This window comes from Homarus americanus, unplaced genomic scaffold, assembly GCF_018991925.1.
Source record: "Homarus americanus isolate GMGI-L3 unplaced genomic scaffold, GMGI_Hamer_2.0 scaffold52806, whole genome shotgun sequence".
Classification (NCBI taxonomy): Eukaryota; Metazoa; Arthropoda; class Malacostraca; order Decapoda; family Nephropidae; genus Homarus; species Homarus americanus.
In genome coordinates this window covers 7,162,959-7,181,588 of record NW_024720773.1, presented here as the reverse complement: position 1 = coordinate 7,181,588, position 18,630 = coordinate 7,162,959, and the positions used below count along the sequence as shown (strand labels likewise).

Below are 18,630 nucleotides of genomic sequence, written 5' to 3'. Positions count from 1 at the left end.
ACCACCACCACCAGATGACTGTGGCCCACCACCAACGATGACAGGAGGCTACATTACTAACAACACCAAATGACTGAGGTTACATAATCACAACCACCAGATGGGAGGCTACACCACCAGATGACAGGAGGCTACACCACCAGGTGACAGGAGGCTATGACCACCACTCACCACCACCAGATGACAGGAGGCTACATTACCACCACCACCACCACCACCAGATGACTGAGGTTACATAATCACAACCACCAGATGGCTGAGGCTCTACCCCACCACCACCAGATAACTGAGGCATCACCACCACTACCAGATGAATGAGGCATCACCACCACCACCAGCAGATGACTGAGGCATCACCACCAGTGAGACTGAGGCATCACCACCACCACCAGATGAATGAGGCACCACCACCAGCAGATGACTGGGCATCACCGAGCTGGAGTTATGTCTACCGGGTTATTTACACTATCCATATTATATATATATATATATATATATATATATATATATATATATATATACTACGTTGTTCATCGTAGTTTCTAAACTAAATAAGTCTTTACTTTTATGTTCATTATTTTGTCACTCGGTTGAGTCATTTATTTGGTCGATTTAATTTGTATTTGTTTATTGTAATAATACTGATATATTTTATTGTTTTAATATATTCCTGTAATTAAAATTACTGCATGCATTTAATATAACCCCCTAGTAAAGAGGTGACGATTTTGTGATCTATCTTGGACTTTATACAAAGAGAAAGTTGAATTTGTGATTTTGTCAAACCCTACTTTCGGGAAAGTAGATTATCAAATTGGAAATATTACCTAATTTTCCGAAGTAGAATATCATAGAAAAAACGGGGAAATTTGTATACAGAAAATGGGAAATATCTCCTTTCAAAGTTAATACCTACTTTCCCGAAAGTAGATTTTTTTTCTACTGGAAAGTAGATTATCGACTTTTCTGGGAAAGTAAATTATCGACTTTGGGGAAATATTACCTAATTTCATCGAAGTAGATTATCATAGAAAACGGAATTTGTATCATAGAAAATAAATATCTACTTTCCGGGAAAGTTGGTTATCTACTTTTCCTGGAAGTAAATTATCGACTTTTGGGGAAATATTACCTAATTTTGCGAAGTAGATTATCATAGAAAACGGGAAATTTGTATCATAGAAAATGGGAAATATCTACTTTCCGGGAAAGAAGGAAAATGTCAAATTAAAAAATAAATACAGTAATCTAACCCAACGGTCATTGTACTCACTTACTGGTTAATTATTACGTAAATACTGATGCACGGTTTACGCTCGTTACCCGCCACCGGCTTCTAGTTAAAGGCTCATTTCCATTTGAAACCACATTCAGAATCGACTAAAGAACACCAAAATTCACCAGAAAAATTATTTACCATGACAAAATGGACTAAACCTTATTACCATGTACCCATACCCAAACCAAACCAAACCTAACCTGACCTGACAAAAACTATGCATTTGCCCAGGAAATGCCATAGAAGAAAATCGATTTAATTAAAAAATAAAAGTAAAGGTGTAGAAAAGAGTAACCACCAGAAGTTGTTGTTTGATTTTCTTGATTTTTGCCATACGTATTGTTTTGATGATTTTAAGTATATTAAAAGAAACGACTTCCGTTATAATTTTAAGTATTTTTTGATTTTTATTTACCTATCCCCTTCATAATTCTCCTCCCAGCGACATTTTGTTGTTTATCTCGCTGAATCCTTTTCAGAGACGTTTCCCCAAATGATGGTGAACGCTTCCACATTCCTCTCGCCATTGCTGATGTATATCAACCTCAATATTAAGTTTAGTAACACATAAATTACTATAATGCATAGAACCTAATAGAATCTGACCTAACAAACCCATAGGTTAGGTATGTTAGGTCAGGTTCTATTAAGTTCTATGCGTCATTCCACTTTGTGTTTAATATCATGAATTATTATGAAAAATTTCAACCAATTCGGACAATTCCCTCTGGTGGTCATCTTTTCTACACCTTTCGCAAAAATTAATCCTATTGATAATGGTAAAAAATCTTGGTAATTATACAGAACCCGCGAGCAAAATTGATTGAAAACAATTATAAAAACACGGGTTTTTCATTGTTATATTATATTGGACATTGTTGTAGTTTGTGGAAATATGTTAAAAAGTGGATATTTTTAAAATAAACGCTACTTAAAATTTATGGGTATGAAGAACAGACCTAACCAACCAAACCTAATTAACCTTACCTAACTTCCCGGTATATTAAACAGAAAGAACTTAATACGATATGGTGAAATTTGAGGCATTTTCTGGACGCGAAATGATACAGCCCATCGGCTAGCAGCCCTGGCGGGTTAGTCCTATATATTAACCAAATCTGAAATACTTATCGGGCTAAACGAATATTAACCCTATCAATTTTTGTCAATTCACCATATCGTAGACGGCAACGAATTATTTCTTAATACAAACACTAATATAAACTACACTAATACCAAGGCAGCATAATATATAATATGGCGGAGTTTATCTTTGCAATTAACTTTTAATAAAACATCTTCACCTAAATTTCCATTTGATGACGGAATAAAGCTCTCAGTAACTACTTGTTGGGTTGACAAACTACCATGGCGGTGGTTAACCAACTCTCTAACATCACATGTAACTTAATTATGAAAATAAGAATATCAACAATTTACTCACCACAGAGGACAGTAGCAACATAATCTTGTGTTTAAATAACTTAATATACAAATACTAAAAATGTAATCGCCACATAACAGCCAGTCACGTCACGTCCTTCCCCCACGGCTCACTCAGACAAATGGCTTGCTAGTGACGTCACAATGGTGTGTTATACCAAGGAAGGAATATATAGAAAGCGTACTACATTCAATTAATGTTAGCCCTGACTGCTGCGCCATCTCTCAATTTAATTTTACCATAAATATTTAAGTTCATCATAGAAAACGTGTTATTGTCTAGAGGATGAGCTTGTCTTTAGTCTTAGACTCCTGTCATAAGCCATATACATTTTTATTCTCAGCAGCCATTGCATAAATATACATGATTGTCTGCTTATACATTTATATATTTATTTATTCACGAACAATGATGTTCCTTAAATAAAAGAAGAGGCTATACCATGTTGTACAGTACATGAAATAACATAAATAAGGAGGTAGATAAATATAAGTTGAGAAAACATCAAAAGCAAGCGGGCAGGTAGACTTAATCTTCATGATATCCACAAAAAGTAGAAAGCTGTAATAAAAAGATTAAGTTTCAGCTTTCAGTCTTGAAAATATATATACAGTAATTCAGGGTGGATAAGGCCGAAATACATTACATGTTTGAATGTTCTGATAAGAATCACACATACACTATAATTTCTTTAAATTTAAGACAGCATACAGCTTGCTAACACTTCCTACTACGATTGGGGAGATAAACTTTAAACTTCGTGATAGTTGACAACTGCAATCAAGCTGGGTGGAAAAATTAGGAAACCAGAGAAAAAAAGGGAAATATACATATTTTATTTGGTTTGTGTTGTAACTAAAGGGAGACATTGTATATCCATCCCATTTAGATTGTTCGAAAAAACATATACAGTACAGCTCCAAGCAATAATACATTAGCATCCCAACTTGAAAAACAATGTAATTTAAACCTGCAACCCAGAATGCAGCCACTGTACCATGTAGGTATAAGTGCAGGCAACTGTACATCAGTGATAAAATCAATTAAATTCATACCTGGATGTGGTACACTTTTCGTATTTTGGTTCAGCTTACCTGGGCTTTCATGTAATATCTGTACTAATCAACCATACTGTACTTATCTCAATAGTGTCCTGTAATGTATTCTTTTCCTTCACCTTTTCTAAGTACAGCATGTGGATAAACCTTAAGAGAATAGAACAATCTTCACTGAAACAAGACATAAACAACGCAGAATGTATACAATGTACCATTTATATTTTTGCTCACGAGGATAATTTGATGCACAAACGTCAAGGTTCTGGACTTTATTAAGAATAATGTATCGTTATTTAGTGCCTGGCAGACTGATCAGGGAATTGTACAACTGGCATTATTGTGCAATGAACTAATAAATCTGCAGCAACTTGGTCCTGACACACACACAAACACACACACACGCAAACACACACCAGAACTTGCCTTTAACATGTAGTGTGTGGTATTAAACATGTGCTACCACATGTAGTGTGTGTGGTATTAAACATGTGCTACCACATGTAGTGTGTGTTGTATTTAACATGTGCTACCTGCCACTCGACTTCGTTGTCACAGGTGAAGGTGTAGAAATACTTTAATTATTTACATTAATTACAATAATCTGAACAGACTCCATTTCTTAGCACATAGTTATTCTACTAATTAATGTGGGCAGCATTTTTTAATGAACTACCTGTATTTTCTATTACAGTAAACTCAAATGTCATCAGACTCGGATTTATTTTAATGTGATTCAAAACAACTGAATATATAGTTACTTTTGTTTTGTATCACACAGTGAAGAGTTCCAAGAGAAACAAGATGTCAGCAGAGATTATTGATGTAAGCTGTTATGTGATGTTGACCAAAATAACATGAGCAGAATAATTTGGCCCAGTAATTATCCACAGAAGAATGGACAATCCTTTCATATTGCGGTGCAGCTTCTGTTTTACTATCTGGAGAGATCTTCTTTGGTAAGGTATTAATATATTAATACTGTACAGTTCAATGGTTTTATTCATTCATATACAGTATTGATTTAAATAAATATACATACGGGAATCTAACAATGTCATATATGACCGTTTGAAAATCAGATATCTGCTAGTAGATCATAAGCTGTGGAAATAAAACGTTTTTATAATAAAAGAGTTTGTTTCATTACATCTTAATCAATTTAATTATTATACATCCAAAAGCATGGAAGTCTAATATCAGTAGCCAATCAGTTGCTCTGAGATTCCGTGGTGCCGTACGATATGTTGGGAAAAACACTTTATTTTTATCCAGACTTCACTTTTAACTGCTACACCGGTACTCCCGTCTTCATCCGTCTTCACTTGCTTAACCCTTCCATTTGAAGGTATTGGCCTTAAACTAACTTACTAAGCAAGTGGGAGCGTCAAAATGCTCATCATCGGCACCAGTTAGTGACCCCCTTGGGCTTTATCAATCAACTGGCAGTCGAGCAAATCTCGGGGAGCACCATACCGTATGTACAGTATAAGATACTCGCATAAGTCCTTGTAACTTATTAGCATGATAACAGAGCAGAAGTAAAGGTATATGTTATCGACGCCACCGCTCCAGGATCTGTGACACACATTCGGCAATTACAAGCTGAAGCTGAGGGTATGACTTAAACACGTGCTGGCTTTTCTTCACGAGGATCTTAAGCCTCGGCAGTCGTATAATACTCTCCTTTTTATGCACTATGCTGATCAAACTCATCGGCCTGTAGAGTGTTCGTGATGACGATCACCCTTTCTGAATACTCCATAGGATTCACAGAAGCCAATTCTAACTATTGCAGAACACTTGATTATAAAGGGGTTCGAGAGTTCCTTTCTACTCAAATGTGAGGAAAATAACCCCTAACCGAACCTCATAAGGCTATTTAAAGACGTCTTTCGAGCCAAAACTTACTTTCTGGGACATGAATAGTGCGCGAATGTAATAGGCCCTATATATCAACAGAACGTATTGCTATAAATAGGTCAATACATCTGATATTATATTCAATTCACCCCCTGTAACTTTCCACTGTCTGCCAGGTGAGACATGATATGGACACGTGAGCGGGTAACTCACCCAGAGGGCGAGACCCATAATAAGCATTTCTGTAAGCACACACTGCGATGCCCCTAAGCCAGTAGCTCACCTCCAACTCATATCGTAAGGACGTGACCTAACGTTTTATCCTTTATAAACGCCGTCCTTTCTCATTCCTCCTAGACAGTGAGACACCCCACGGTTGATATACACTCAAGATTATATATACAACCTTTATAATAAAACAAAAGGAACTTCGTTTGGGTTTTCGTTGCTTAAACCCAAATATAAATATGTAATGACGGACTGGATAATTGGACAAGCAGCCGATTCACAGCTGCAGGCCGATTCGGTTTCTTTCTTTTATAAATGAATAATTCAGTTTATCTTGACGACTTCACATAGGTTTTCCCAGGCACCTGTCATGGCTTCACTTGCTTTGGATGTCAATTGAAAACTCTATCCTGCCTTGACGACCCTGGAGATGTTTAATATTAAGGTGCTTTTACTTCGTCTGTTGAAATTCAGTGCTATACGATGTAAATATCGCAGGCAATGTCTCTTTTGTTCTATGAATATAACTAACAGATAACCCCAATTAACCTCCAATTCTTATCATGTGTGGTATAATAAAGAGGTTCATAAGTTCGTTCCATAACATTTTGCTAATTTACAGCAACTCAGTTCCCCATGTGTTATGTTGTACATATTATTTCTTTACGTTTTTATCATATGGATGAGATCTTGTATTGTTATTTTCCTCTTAAAACTTACTCTGCCGAAATATATGGGTTTATAATACTGAGGATTTACACAACCGGCCGTCAGTTAAAACTTCAAATGTTTCGTCACCATCATACCTTCTTGTCCAACGGTCCGATTCATCACAAAGTCACTGTCAGCACCTCAGCCGAGTTCAGGTTCAGACTAAATTCCAGCCGCTCTGCCCTGCTCACTGGGCAGTGCTCATTGTCGAGATTGGATCTTCAGGAAGAGTTTGTATCCTCCCCAACTCAACTTTTTGACTAGTGTGGATCACCATGCAGTACGTTGCTGTTGTTCTGGTGGTGTATTGGGCGTGCGTGGGCGTACGTTCTTCTCATCGCCCACAACGTCCACTTATATTCTCTTGGATGGGTGAGCTTCGTCCAGTTTCACAGTTCTCATGATGTTTGATGTAACTGCACATCGCGTGACGATACGGTGTCGTCTTATCTTGGTCTAGATAAAATAGTAATGATATAGTTTGGTACAGTCACAATCCAGACTGGAGGAGAAGCCAGGTTGAAGAAAAAGCCGGGTGAACGGACATGCACTATGCTTTGTGTATTGATTATATATTATTCATAAAATTATTATGGCCACTATCCAACTTATGCCGTATCTTGTCAATGTTTTTGAATAATATAAACTATACCTGTGCTCGTGTGTTTGTCACAGGTGGCTGTGCCCGAAGTGCTGGGCCTGCTGGCACTTCTGTTGTGTCGCCCCACCGTTATCGTCCCTCGTCTCCATTTACAGATGAGTATTGTGTGTGTGTTCGCTGGCCTTTCTTCAACTTCGGGTTTCCCTTCGGAACTCAGCTTCAGGGGGTAAGAACCTTTGGGCCTGTGTAAGTGGTCCAACCCTCGCAAGCAGTGGTCTCGGATCGATTCCCAGGGCAAGGGTGAAGAACATGGGCAGGTTCTTTACGCCATTTGCTTCTGTCTACCCAGCAACAGGTGGGAACTTGGATGTTATTGATTTTGTGGATCGTGTTCCAGGGTGTTGGTTGTGGTACAGTTGGCGAGTTGTCCGGTCTTCTCGGACTATTCTTGACACTAGGTCATACAACTCGTTAAATTCAGTGTTATTGGTTGTTGTTGGCGACAGCTTGCACCTTGAACCTCTGTTGGCTCTTGGGCTGTACGTCACCTCGTGCCGTGGGACAACCATTATTATTATTATTATCAATGATAACAATACAGATTTGCTTGGTTCGGAATTTTCATTCAAAACATGGGTCTTATATTCAGAAAAAAAAAATGAATGAGTTTATTTCGGAAGGACAAAAAACGGTTGTTTCTGATTTCGACAGGAACTACCCACTAGCTACAGCACCAGTACTCGATGGTTCCTTGGGTATAATGATGTCTAGTTTTTTAATCTTGAAAGCCACAAGATAGTTGCTGCACTTTTACAACCGTCTTTCCTTTTCTCCACCACCAGGTTTGGTTTCGATTATTGTGTAAATCTAAATAAAGAAACAATTAACCCATAAGCGCCACCGCCGTTTTGATAACGTAAGTGGCTTAAACTATCTCGAAAATGCAACACAAGGGGCCTGGGGCTGTGGTCGTGCACGGTGGGGTATTCGTTATTCACTAATGATATGGATAAGTTGTTAGACGAGGAGATGCTTGAAGCGTTTTCCCCGACCTTATTCCTCATGTGTGTGGGTTAGTGTGCTTCTTGAAGTTCAAGCGGGAATGATGTTCCCCAAAGGCATAAGAGTTACTCGTCTCTTCATTAAATGTCAATATAATACCAGTTACATAGTCTATATCTAAGAATACACATTATCTTGCACAGATTCAAGTGATGCCATGGTCAGGAAATTTTATGGCATTAACCGATTGATCTCAATAAGATCTGCCCTCTCTTGGCTCCTTTAAGAACTACTATATTAACTAGAAATTGATTGGTTAGTGATTACTGCATTCAGTCAACTGCGACATTGCATCGGAAGAGTTACAGCCATTTTCACTTTTACATATTCAAAATAATGGAATTTGGAATCACCTGAAGATTAACCACCCTAATACTAACCTAACCCCCAGGTAGCATTGGGGTGGTTAATCTCCAGGTGAAATTCGGTGAGTGTTTAATATTCAAGTGTAAAATATTATAATATGATAAACATAAACCTCTATCGCGTATACCATTTGAAAGTGTAAGTATTTGTGATGGCACAGAGGGACGTCGTCAAATTACTGTAGTCCGCGCATTATATAATATCTACTGTATCCATCTCTTAATAAGACTATTTTTAGGTTATTTACAACTACCAAGTTTCATCAGCCTTCGAGTTATCACGAGGGGGTGGCGGCCCCGCATCATGTCAATGGCATTGATATTATAGGTTATCAGTGCTTATGCAGAGGTTACTTCAGCCCAAGGTATGTTACCATGACTAAAGCGTACCATCACCAGTGGAGGTGTGTGAAGACACAGAGCCCAGGACCGTTGCCAGGCCGATTTTTTTTAATGGTTTTCCCGACTGTATACTCGCTCTAAAAGTATCTTTACAATTTTGCATTAGACAATATGACACAACGGACAGAGGGTTTTGACAGCCGTAACGAGACAAATTTAACTTTGGAACGAGCACATATCACGAACAACAACAGCAGCCAAGGTCTTTGCAGCATAGTATAGGTCCAGAATCCACTTAAGAGCCGTTGTTGGGAGCTTTTGATTCACTAGTGTACAAGAAATATTCATTGTCACATTGTAATTCGCGAGGGTTACTACGTTCTTGAAAATCTTGCGAATGTAGAAACTTTAGTTCAAAGGGAAATGGGGTGGGGTTTCTTGGTCCGACTGATCCAAGGAATAATCTTTTTCTTCACTGCGAAGCTCCTCTCCAGTATAGGGTCAAACTCCATAAATGGGTCGATGTGAGCTCGTCTGAGTTGAATAGTTTCTGAAAGAACTATAAGTTGCAGACCCGTCTCGTCTTCATTGTCGTCATCATTGCTTGTTTGGATAAGCTTCTCTGAGTCCTCTTTGTTTAACTCTTTGGCGTGAGACTCATTCAGTTCCTTTTGCCTTCATATCATCAAAACCATCTCCTCCGAATTTTGACGCGCCAACTGAACTATATTTCTGGCTTCATCAAACAACAAAAGCAAAACCAGAGAAGACCAAAAGATGTTCAATACCTCCAGTCACATCTTCCTCCAGGAGCCATGTATGGTGGATGGTTTGTATAATAATTTCACCCTTAATTTACTACTATCGCAGGTTCAGTATTTGTTATTGTCATTGTCGCAGGATTAGTAATAGTTATTATTACCACCATCGTAGGTTCAGATGGGACTACGTAAGGCTACACGGTGGGGAAGGTCTGGCGGGCTTCGACAAGTTCGTCAACAGTGGGGCTCGCGCCACACACGTCAACCCTGTTTTTCCCTCCAATTCCTTCCCCAACTGGCATACGATTGTGACAGGTTAGTAAACATTGTGACAGATTAGTAAACATTGTGACAGCATTAGCAAATATTGTGACAGATTAGTAAACATTGTGACAGCATTAGCAAACATTGTGACAGGTTCGTAAACATTGTGACATTAGTATACATTGTGACAGGTAAGTAAACATTGTGACAGATTAGTGAACATTGTGACAGGTTAGTAAACATTGTGACAGATTGGTAAACATTGAGATAGATTGGTAAACATTGAACATTCTCTTGATGGGAAGACCAGTAACGTTTAAGAACATGACTTGAAATGTTTACTGTCTATACTTAACCCGTTTCCTGTGGTTTTATGGTCACCAAGTCCTGTCATTCACATTCCAGACCTGTACCTTCCAGACCTTTACCTCACGTTCCAAACCTGTACCACACCTTTCAGACATTTACCTCACGTTCCAAACCTGTACCACACCTTGCAGACCCGTTCCTCCTCCTTCCAGGCCTGTTCCTTCACCTTCCAGACCCGTACCACACCTTCCAGACCTGTTCCTTCACCTTCCAGGCCTGTATCACACTTTCCAGACCTGTTCCTTCACCTTCCAAGCCTGTATCACACTTTCCAGACCTGTTCCGCTACCTTCCAGACCTGCACCATGCTTTCCATACCTATACTTCTAGGTTTGTATCCTGAGAGTCACGGGATTGTTGGCAACTACATGTACGACTCTGAGGATGAAGGCATTTTTTACATTTTTGACTCACAGAGTACAGGAAACCCGCGCTGGTGGTCCAAAGCCGAACCGCTCTGGATTACCGCTACTAAGAACCAACGAGATACTGGCTTGTTGCTCTGGGGAAGGTAAGTTTAGGGATTGACATGAATATGAGGCCCCCCGCCCCCGTCCCCCCATCTAAAGTATTATATGAAGAGAGAAATCCATTATATTGAGGGTCCTTTAGATGTGACCCCCCTATCTAAAAGAATTAAAGAGAAAAATCCGTTATATTTAGGGTTCTTTTGATGTAACCCTCCCCATCTAAAGAATTATATGAAGAGAATAGTCCGATTTATAGAGCCTGGAGAACGTTTCCTCATTCTGTGTGTCCAAATATTGGGGATTTTTTCTCCGCAGATGCGACTTGCCCTGGTATGGACACGTGCTGCCCCGCCACTGTCTCCCATTCAACTACGATCCTTCGGCCAACACAACCCGCTTCCATCACCACCTCCGTCAGGCTGTCAACATGACCCACCAGGATGGCTACAACCTCGTCATGGTACGTCCCATGGTGGAAGGTTCATGGTAGATATCACGGTAATCTTAGTGGAAGGTTCATGGTAGGTGTTATGATTACGTTTCTTGGTAGAAGACTCACGGCACTTGTGGTATATCATGGTAGAAATTTAATTGTAGGTGTTATGGTAGTTATGGTGCTGTATATCAAATGGTAAAATAATCATGGTAGTAGGATCCAACCATGGTAGTTATGGTAGGTGTACAGTAATGATTATAAATGACTAACTTACATCTATTACACCTGAAAATATGATCTAATTAGCCTACAACAAGTGTGCCCATCCACAGGCATACTTATTAATACCTGTAATTTACCCACAGGTATACGAGGGGGCGGTGGATACCCTGGGGCACACTTATGGCCCCAGGTCACCCCAGGTCGCTGCCGCTGTCAGGGAGGTGGACCTGGGACTGCAGAACCTGTGGAACCTGGAAGCTAGAGGAATCATGGACACGGTAAGTCCCATTCCACTCATGTCCATTAACTTGTTTGATATATTCACCATCCTTGGAAAATGATAATAATGATGATGATGATAATAATTTCAGTAACTTATCATTATTTTTATTATTGTTAGCATATTAAAATAGTGAATTTATAAACCTCACTATATAACACATTTATTCATATTGCTTATTATTTTCAACAATTTCAAAACATTCTTTACTTTTATCTCCTAACTGGTACTCAGTGATAATGGCTATAGTAAACTAGAGTCTTACTTTTTACTTTTAGCCTCTTCACTAATCGGCTCGTTAGCCGCATGGGCGATCGTCACGTCTCTGTTACGCACTGTTGGCAAGTACTGGGCGACCGGCTCCTGAGTGTACCTGAACCTGCTCCAGTGTTGGTCAAGTATTGTCTTGAAAGAGCTCACACTCGGTGCCGTCACAACACTTTCTGGTAGATTGTTCCAAGAGTTCATAACTCTCACTCCGAAAAGGTTTGCCCTCGCAGTTTTCTGGACTTGCGGCTTCTTCAATCTTGAGTTGTGACCCCTTGTGGGGTGAACGTCCGCCAGCTCCAAGTAAGGACACTCGATTGAGTAGTGCCCCTTGAGATGCTTATACACCTCAATTAGGTTACCCCTTGCTCGTCTGTAGTATAAGGTAGGCAAGTTCAGGCGCTCCAATCTCAGGGAGCTGAGGTGCCGAAGTGCAGACACCAGTCTGGTGACCCTCCTTTGAACATTTTCAACCAACTGATAGTCCCTATCATATCTCGGGGACCAGACAGGGTGACAGTACTCAAGATCGGGAAGCGCTTCACTCTTGAAGATCGTTACAAGGGACAGACCGTCTAGATATCTGAACGACCTTATAAGACCCAATAATTTATTTGTCTGATTTACTTTCTTCTCGCAATGGCCTGAGAACTTCAGCTCATTGTCAACATACATACCAGGTCCTTTTCACATTCGGTCTCAAATAGTGCAGTTTCTTCATCCAATTGGGACATATGATACGCCTCCTTACCGTTGGTACGCCCCAGATGCATCCTCTTACACTGCGTGATATTGAATCTCAGCAGCCATTCCGACCATTCGTGGAGCCCACAGAGGTCCTTCTGCAGCTCTTCACAGTCTGCTTGGTTCTTGATTTCCCGAAATAACTTGGCGTCATCGGCAAACATATGTATGGACTGTAATATCGATGTTATTTTTGGACTTACTATTTTGTTGTGATGGAGCCTTACACATTTACTAACCAGGAATATCCAATGGGCGGGCTTTTTAGAATCTGGATCCCTTGGAACTGATTGTAGGAGTCATTCATCTTACACAGACGAACGTGGTGGTGGTGAGTGATCATGGGATGGCAGACATGGGAGTCAAGGATGTTGAGGTGGTTGAGTTGGGGCCGTGTCTTCAGCAGCAGGAGGTGGAGTATGTGGTCGAGTCTGGCAGCTACGTTAACATCCGCCCCTTCCCTGGTTGTACACAACAGGTGAGCAGTGCTAATTGTTATTATGGCAGAGAGAGAGAGTATGTATGTACTATATATGTGTGGTGACAAGTGCTGGAAGTGGTGATAATAAAGTGTTGTCAGTAAACTTGTGTGTTGTTACTGCAGGTTGCTGAGAGCGTGAGGAGGTGTCCGGGGGTTGGGGAGAAGGTAGTGGTGTATACGAAGGAGACTCTTCCAGAGAGGTACCACTACAAGGCCAACAGACTCATCTATCAGGTCACCGTCATAGCTGAACCAGGTATCTAACACACACACACACACAAACACAGACTTTGTCATTATAGTGACCTTAAGTTTTGATTACAGATGAAATGACCCTTTTAACATTGTCTCTGTAATATTTGTTCCTATAATTAATGTTAATGTTGGTGCTTGAGTTCTTTCATAGCCTTATGAGTTCTGGTGATAGCGATGTGTAGATACTGGTGATAGTGATGTGTAGATCCTAGTGATAGTGATATGTAGTTCTTGGTGATAAAGGTGAATGGTGTTTTTAAGTGGTAATATCTCCCGTGTTGTCCCCCAGGGTATTTTATCAACGTGGAATGGGAGGGCAGGATCTTGGCGAGTGACAAGATGTACAAAGGTTATCACGGCTTCGATAACACCCACAACAAAGACCTGACATGAGGGGCGTCCTGTACACTATAGGACCAGGTTAGTACATTAAAAGATGATGATTAGGATTAAATCATATAAAATAACAGGTAACTACAAGGCATATAAGTATACCATTTCCAAAACTTCGACTCTCTTACCACTATCAATTCCTCAATAATTGTACATAAAAACAAACATTAATACAACCGTTAAATACAATATCCTTGGAACAAAAAACTATATCACTCTAAGTTTTGTTGTGTTATAGATTTCGCATCTGGAGTGGAGGTTGGTAGTCTGGAGCAGGTGGACGTATACGGGTTGTTGTGTCGCGCCCTCACCTCCCTGCCACCCTAACAACGGCACCATGGCACACATCGACTCCTTCTTCGTCTCTTCGTCCTTTTACCTGCAGCTCGGAAAAAGGCTATAACGTGGTCTTCCATCGTAATTAGCCTCCTGGTGTTCTTCTCCACCTTTGCCGTCTTCCACTATTCAAAAGTCTTCAGAAGGACATGATAAGAGGCACCAGCGTATTTCATCTACACTGGAATCCATAAAGACTTAGTTTATATCAGAAATATGGACTTCTCTGTGTTTAGTGATCCCCAACTGGAGGTGAGAGGAGGCACCCAATGACCTCACTTAATCCATGACACAAACTATAAAAAACAAAACAAATAATCGGTCTTACTCTAATTACAAAGATCAATGTAGAGGTCTTTAAGCATGTGTTACTGTACTCATTCTCACTTGAACCTACAGTTTATCTATCAGAGTATAATTAGCCTTTTATCTTTTTAAAAAAAAATTCACTTGATGTTTACTCTAATCCAGGGGTCACCAAACTTTTTTCACAGTGGGCCGGATAACTGAAAGAATGACAAGCGGCGCGCATAATCATTCTGTTCAATACTTGCAAGCCAGAACGAAAGCTCTGGTAACGTCAGAGGTAGGCTACCACCGAGCCAGGAAGGAACGGGATCGCCCGGGCACAGTTTAGTGACCCTGCTCTAATCAATAAACTTTTAAAGTCATATCAGTAATAAATAGCTGGTACCTGTATGATTAGTTTTGGAACTTTGTGTGTGTGTGTGTGTGTGTAGATAGTATAACACTCTAATTACTTCCATCTTGGCCGGAACAAAATATTAAACAAAGTGAATGTAATGGTCGGTAGTTTAAGACACACCATTAATGAACTAATTGATTTACAACTTTATTGACTAAGATACTACCAATGTAGCCTGAATCATCTTAAACCTCCTATCATAACTTGTTCCTTCCTCCACTTACCACAAATTACCTCATTCTACTTATGTTTATGCTGTAGTTCCGTGTGAAATACCGAACACAGCAGCTTACTCCAGCTTCCACTTGTACTAACACTGGTGTTCCCTGACACATCACATGAAATTGGAGTGAGGGAACGACGCATTGTGATATGTAGGAGTGAGGGAACAACGCATTGTGATGGGAACGACGCATTGCGATGTGTAGGAGTGAGGGAACGACACATTGCGATGTGTGTAGGGTGAGGGAAAGACTCACTGTGATGTGTAGGAGGGAGGGAAAGACTCACTGTGATGTGTAGGAGAGGGAACGACGCATTGCGATGTGTAGGAGTGAGGGAACGACACATTGCGATGTGTAGGAGTGAGGGAAAGACTCACTGTGATGTGTAGGAGGGAGGGAAAGACTCACTGTGATGTGTAGGAGGGAGGGAAAGACTCACTGTGATGTGTAGGAGGGAGGGAAAGACTCACTGGGATGTGTAGGAGGGAGGGAAAGACTCACTGAGGTGTAGGAGGGAGGGAAAGACTCACTGTGATGTGTAGGAGTGAGGAAAAGTCTCACTGTATTATGTAGGAGTGAGGGAAGGACTCACTGTAATGTGTAGGAGGGAGGGAAGGACTCACTGTAATGTGTAGGACGGAGGGAAGGACTCACTGTAATGTGTAGGAGGGAGGGAAGGACTCACTTAGAGGAGGAAGGACTCACTGTAATGTGTAGGAGGAGGGAAGGACTCACTGTAATGGTAGGAGGGAGGAAGGACTCACTGTAATGTGTAGGGAGGGAGGAAGGAATGTATAGGAGGGAGGGAAGGACTCACTGTAATGTATAGGAGGGAGGGAAGGACTCACTGTAATGTGTAGGAGGGAGGGAAGGACTCACTTTGTTGTGTAGGAGGGAGGGAAGGACTCACTTTGTTGTGTAGGAGTGAGGGAAGGACTCACTGTGTTGTGCAGGAGTGAGGGAAGGACTCACTGTGTTGTGTAAGAGTGAGGGAGGGACTCACTGTGTTGTGTAAGAGTGAGGGAGGGACTCACTGTGTTGTGTAAGAGTGAGGGAAGGACTCACTGTGTTGTGTAGGAGTGAGGGAAGGACTCACTGTGTTGTATAAGAGTGAGGGAAGGACTCACTGTGTTGTATAAGAGTGAGGGAAGGACTCACTCACTGTGTTGTATAAGTGAGGAAGGACTCACTGTGTTGTATAAGAGTGAGGGAAGGACTCACTGTGTTGTGTAAAGTGAGGGAAGGACTCACTGTGTTGTATAAGATTGAGGGAAGGACTCACTGTGTTGTATAAGAGTGAGGGAAGGACTCACTGTGTTGTATAAGAGTGAGGGAAGGACTCACTGTGTTGTGTAAGAGCGAGGGAAGAACTCACTGTGTTGTATAAGAGCGAGGGAAGGACTCACTGTGTTGTGTAAGAGTGAGGGAAGGACTCACTGTGTTGTATAAGAGTGAGGGAAGGACTCACTGTGTTGTATAAGAGTGAGGGAGGGACTCACTGTGTTGTATAAGAGTGAGGGAAGGACTCCCTGTGTTGTGTAGCAGTGAGGGAAGGACTCACTGTGTTGTGAAGGAGTGAGGGAAGGACTCACTGTGTTGTGAAGGAGTGACGGAAGGACTCACTGTAATGTGTAGGAGTGAGGGAAGGGCTCACTGTGAAGTGTAGGAGTGAGGGAATGTGTCATAGTGATGTGTAGGTAGTGATGGAAGGACTCCCTGTGATATGTAGGAGTGAGGGAAGGTTTCACTAATATGAAGGAGTGAGGAAAGGACTCACTGTGAAGTGTAGGAATGAGGGAAGGACTCACTGTGATGTGTAGGAGTGAGGGAAGGACTCACTGTGATGTGTAGGAGTGAGGGAGTGAGGGAAGGACTCACTGTGATGTGTAGGAATGAGGGAAGGACTCACTGTGAAGTGTAGGAATGAGGGAATGACTCACTGTGATGTGTAGGAGTGAGGGAAGGACTCGGTGTGATGCATAGGAGTGAGGGAAGGACTCACTGTGAAGTGTAGGAATGAGGGAAGGACTCGGTGTGATGCATAGGAGTGACGGAAGGACTCACTGTGATGTGTAGGAATGAGGGAAGGACTCACTGTGATGTGTAGGAATGAGGGAAGGACTCACTGTGATGCATAGGAGTGAGGGAAGGACTCACTGTGATGCATAGGAGTAAAGGACCTGAGTCCCACCAATGAGGTAGACAACTGGTGATGACATCATTGCTCTTGTGGTCTATAACACCAATATGGTGCATTAGTAGCGGTGATTTCACTGCTGTGTACCTTCAATTGAGTAGACTGCTCGTAGTGACATCTTTGGTGTTGTTGTCTATTCCACCAATGACATAGACTACTAGTGGTGACGTCACTGGGATGCCTGAAGTGGCTTTAGCTCACTTTAAGACTCACGGCCGTATTATTAAACAACATCTTCCCTTGAAGAGGGTCGTCGTGTTTCAACCCGAGTTTTAAACTAAATGAGTCCTGAGGGACACCGCAGTACAGTACTTAACAGGGTGGTGTGGCGGTAAAATTAACTAATTCCAATACAGAGGTCCCTCGGTTAACGAACACAATTCGTTCCACAGTTGTTCGTTAACCGAATCTATTATTTCAATGGGATATTGGGTAATTGGTTCCAACTCACAGAAAAAGTACATACAAAATACTGTATACCAGTCATAAAATTAACAAAGCATTAAATATAAACTAAATACAGTACTGTACTGTACAGTATACTGTACAATAATACATAAAAACAATAGAATACTGTATTTTAACTTACTTTGAGGTGTGTATGTCATATTACCAGCAGCTATGTTTACATATCAAACAGCTGATTGTAGAGGCAGTTGATGATGACATGCCATATTCTTTACAGAGTGCATTGGTTCTAATGCCTTCTTCACATTTCATGATCATTTCTGCACTGTATATTATCAATATGTTAACTAAATTTCAGAATGACCAATAATTTTAATGTAAAAAATGCAAAAATATTCAAGAGACCAACAAAATCGATTTTCACTCCACTGTAAACAAAGTTAAACTGAGAAGCGTTGTTGGGTGATTCAATCAGCTGATGGGCGCACAACAACTGTTCCCTGTACTGTCTATATTATCAATATGTTAACTAAATTTCAGAATGACCAATAATTTTAATATAAAAAATGCAGAAATATTCAAGAGACCATCATTCTTGATATTTACTTCACTGTAAACGAATGTAAACATAGAACCAATTACTGTATTGGCAGACTAGCCGATCAGCTGATGCGCACAACAAAACGTGTTTGTCGTAAGGATTTCGTTAATCGAACTGAAAATCCTTATGGGAGCTAATTCGTTAACCGAAATTTCATTATTCGAATCGTTAACTGAGGGACCACTGTATTATAAATTAATTTATAATATTGGAATTAGTTAATTTTACTGCCACACCACCCCGTTAAGTACTGTACTGCGGTGTCC

The 18,630-nt window shown here is 40.7% G+C and overlaps 1 protein-coding gene across 2 annotated transcripts in view; it reads left to right on the top strand.

Moving 5' to 3' along the window:
* LOC121860968 (glycerophosphocholine cholinephosphodiesterase ENPP6-like) overlaps nucleotides 1-14,633 on the top strand; it is a 31,233-nt gene extending 16,600 nt beyond the window's left edge. Inside the window, exons 1-9 of one of the 2 annotated variants that reach the window (XM_042358388.1) lie at nucleotides 7,996-9,779; nucleotides 9,884-10,026; nucleotides 10,675-10,855; nucleotides 11,130-11,274; nucleotides 11,616-11,750; nucleotides 13,080-13,241; nucleotides 13,368-13,500; nucleotides 13,789-13,919; nucleotides 14,131-14,633. In XM_042358388.1, the coding sequence (XP_042214322.1) occupies nucleotides 9,766-9,779; nucleotides 9,884-10,026; nucleotides 10,675-10,855; nucleotides 11,130-11,274; nucleotides 11,616-11,750; nucleotides 13,080-13,241; nucleotides 13,368-13,500; nucleotides 13,789-13,892 (1,017 nt within the window). In that variant the 5' untranslated portion in view covers nucleotides 7,996-9,765 and the 3' untranslated portion in view covers nucleotides 13,893-13,919; nucleotides 14,131-14,633. Of the gene's footprint in view, nucleotides 1-7,995; nucleotides 9,780-9,883; nucleotides 10,027-10,674; nucleotides 10,856-11,129; nucleotides 11,275-11,615; nucleotides 11,751-13,079; nucleotides 13,242-13,367; nucleotides 13,501-13,788; nucleotides 13,920-14,130 lie in introns of those variants that run through there. The other variant, XM_042358387.1, reaches the window with a different exon arrangement.
* Nucleotides 14,634-18,630: the final 3,997 nt, after the last annotated feature.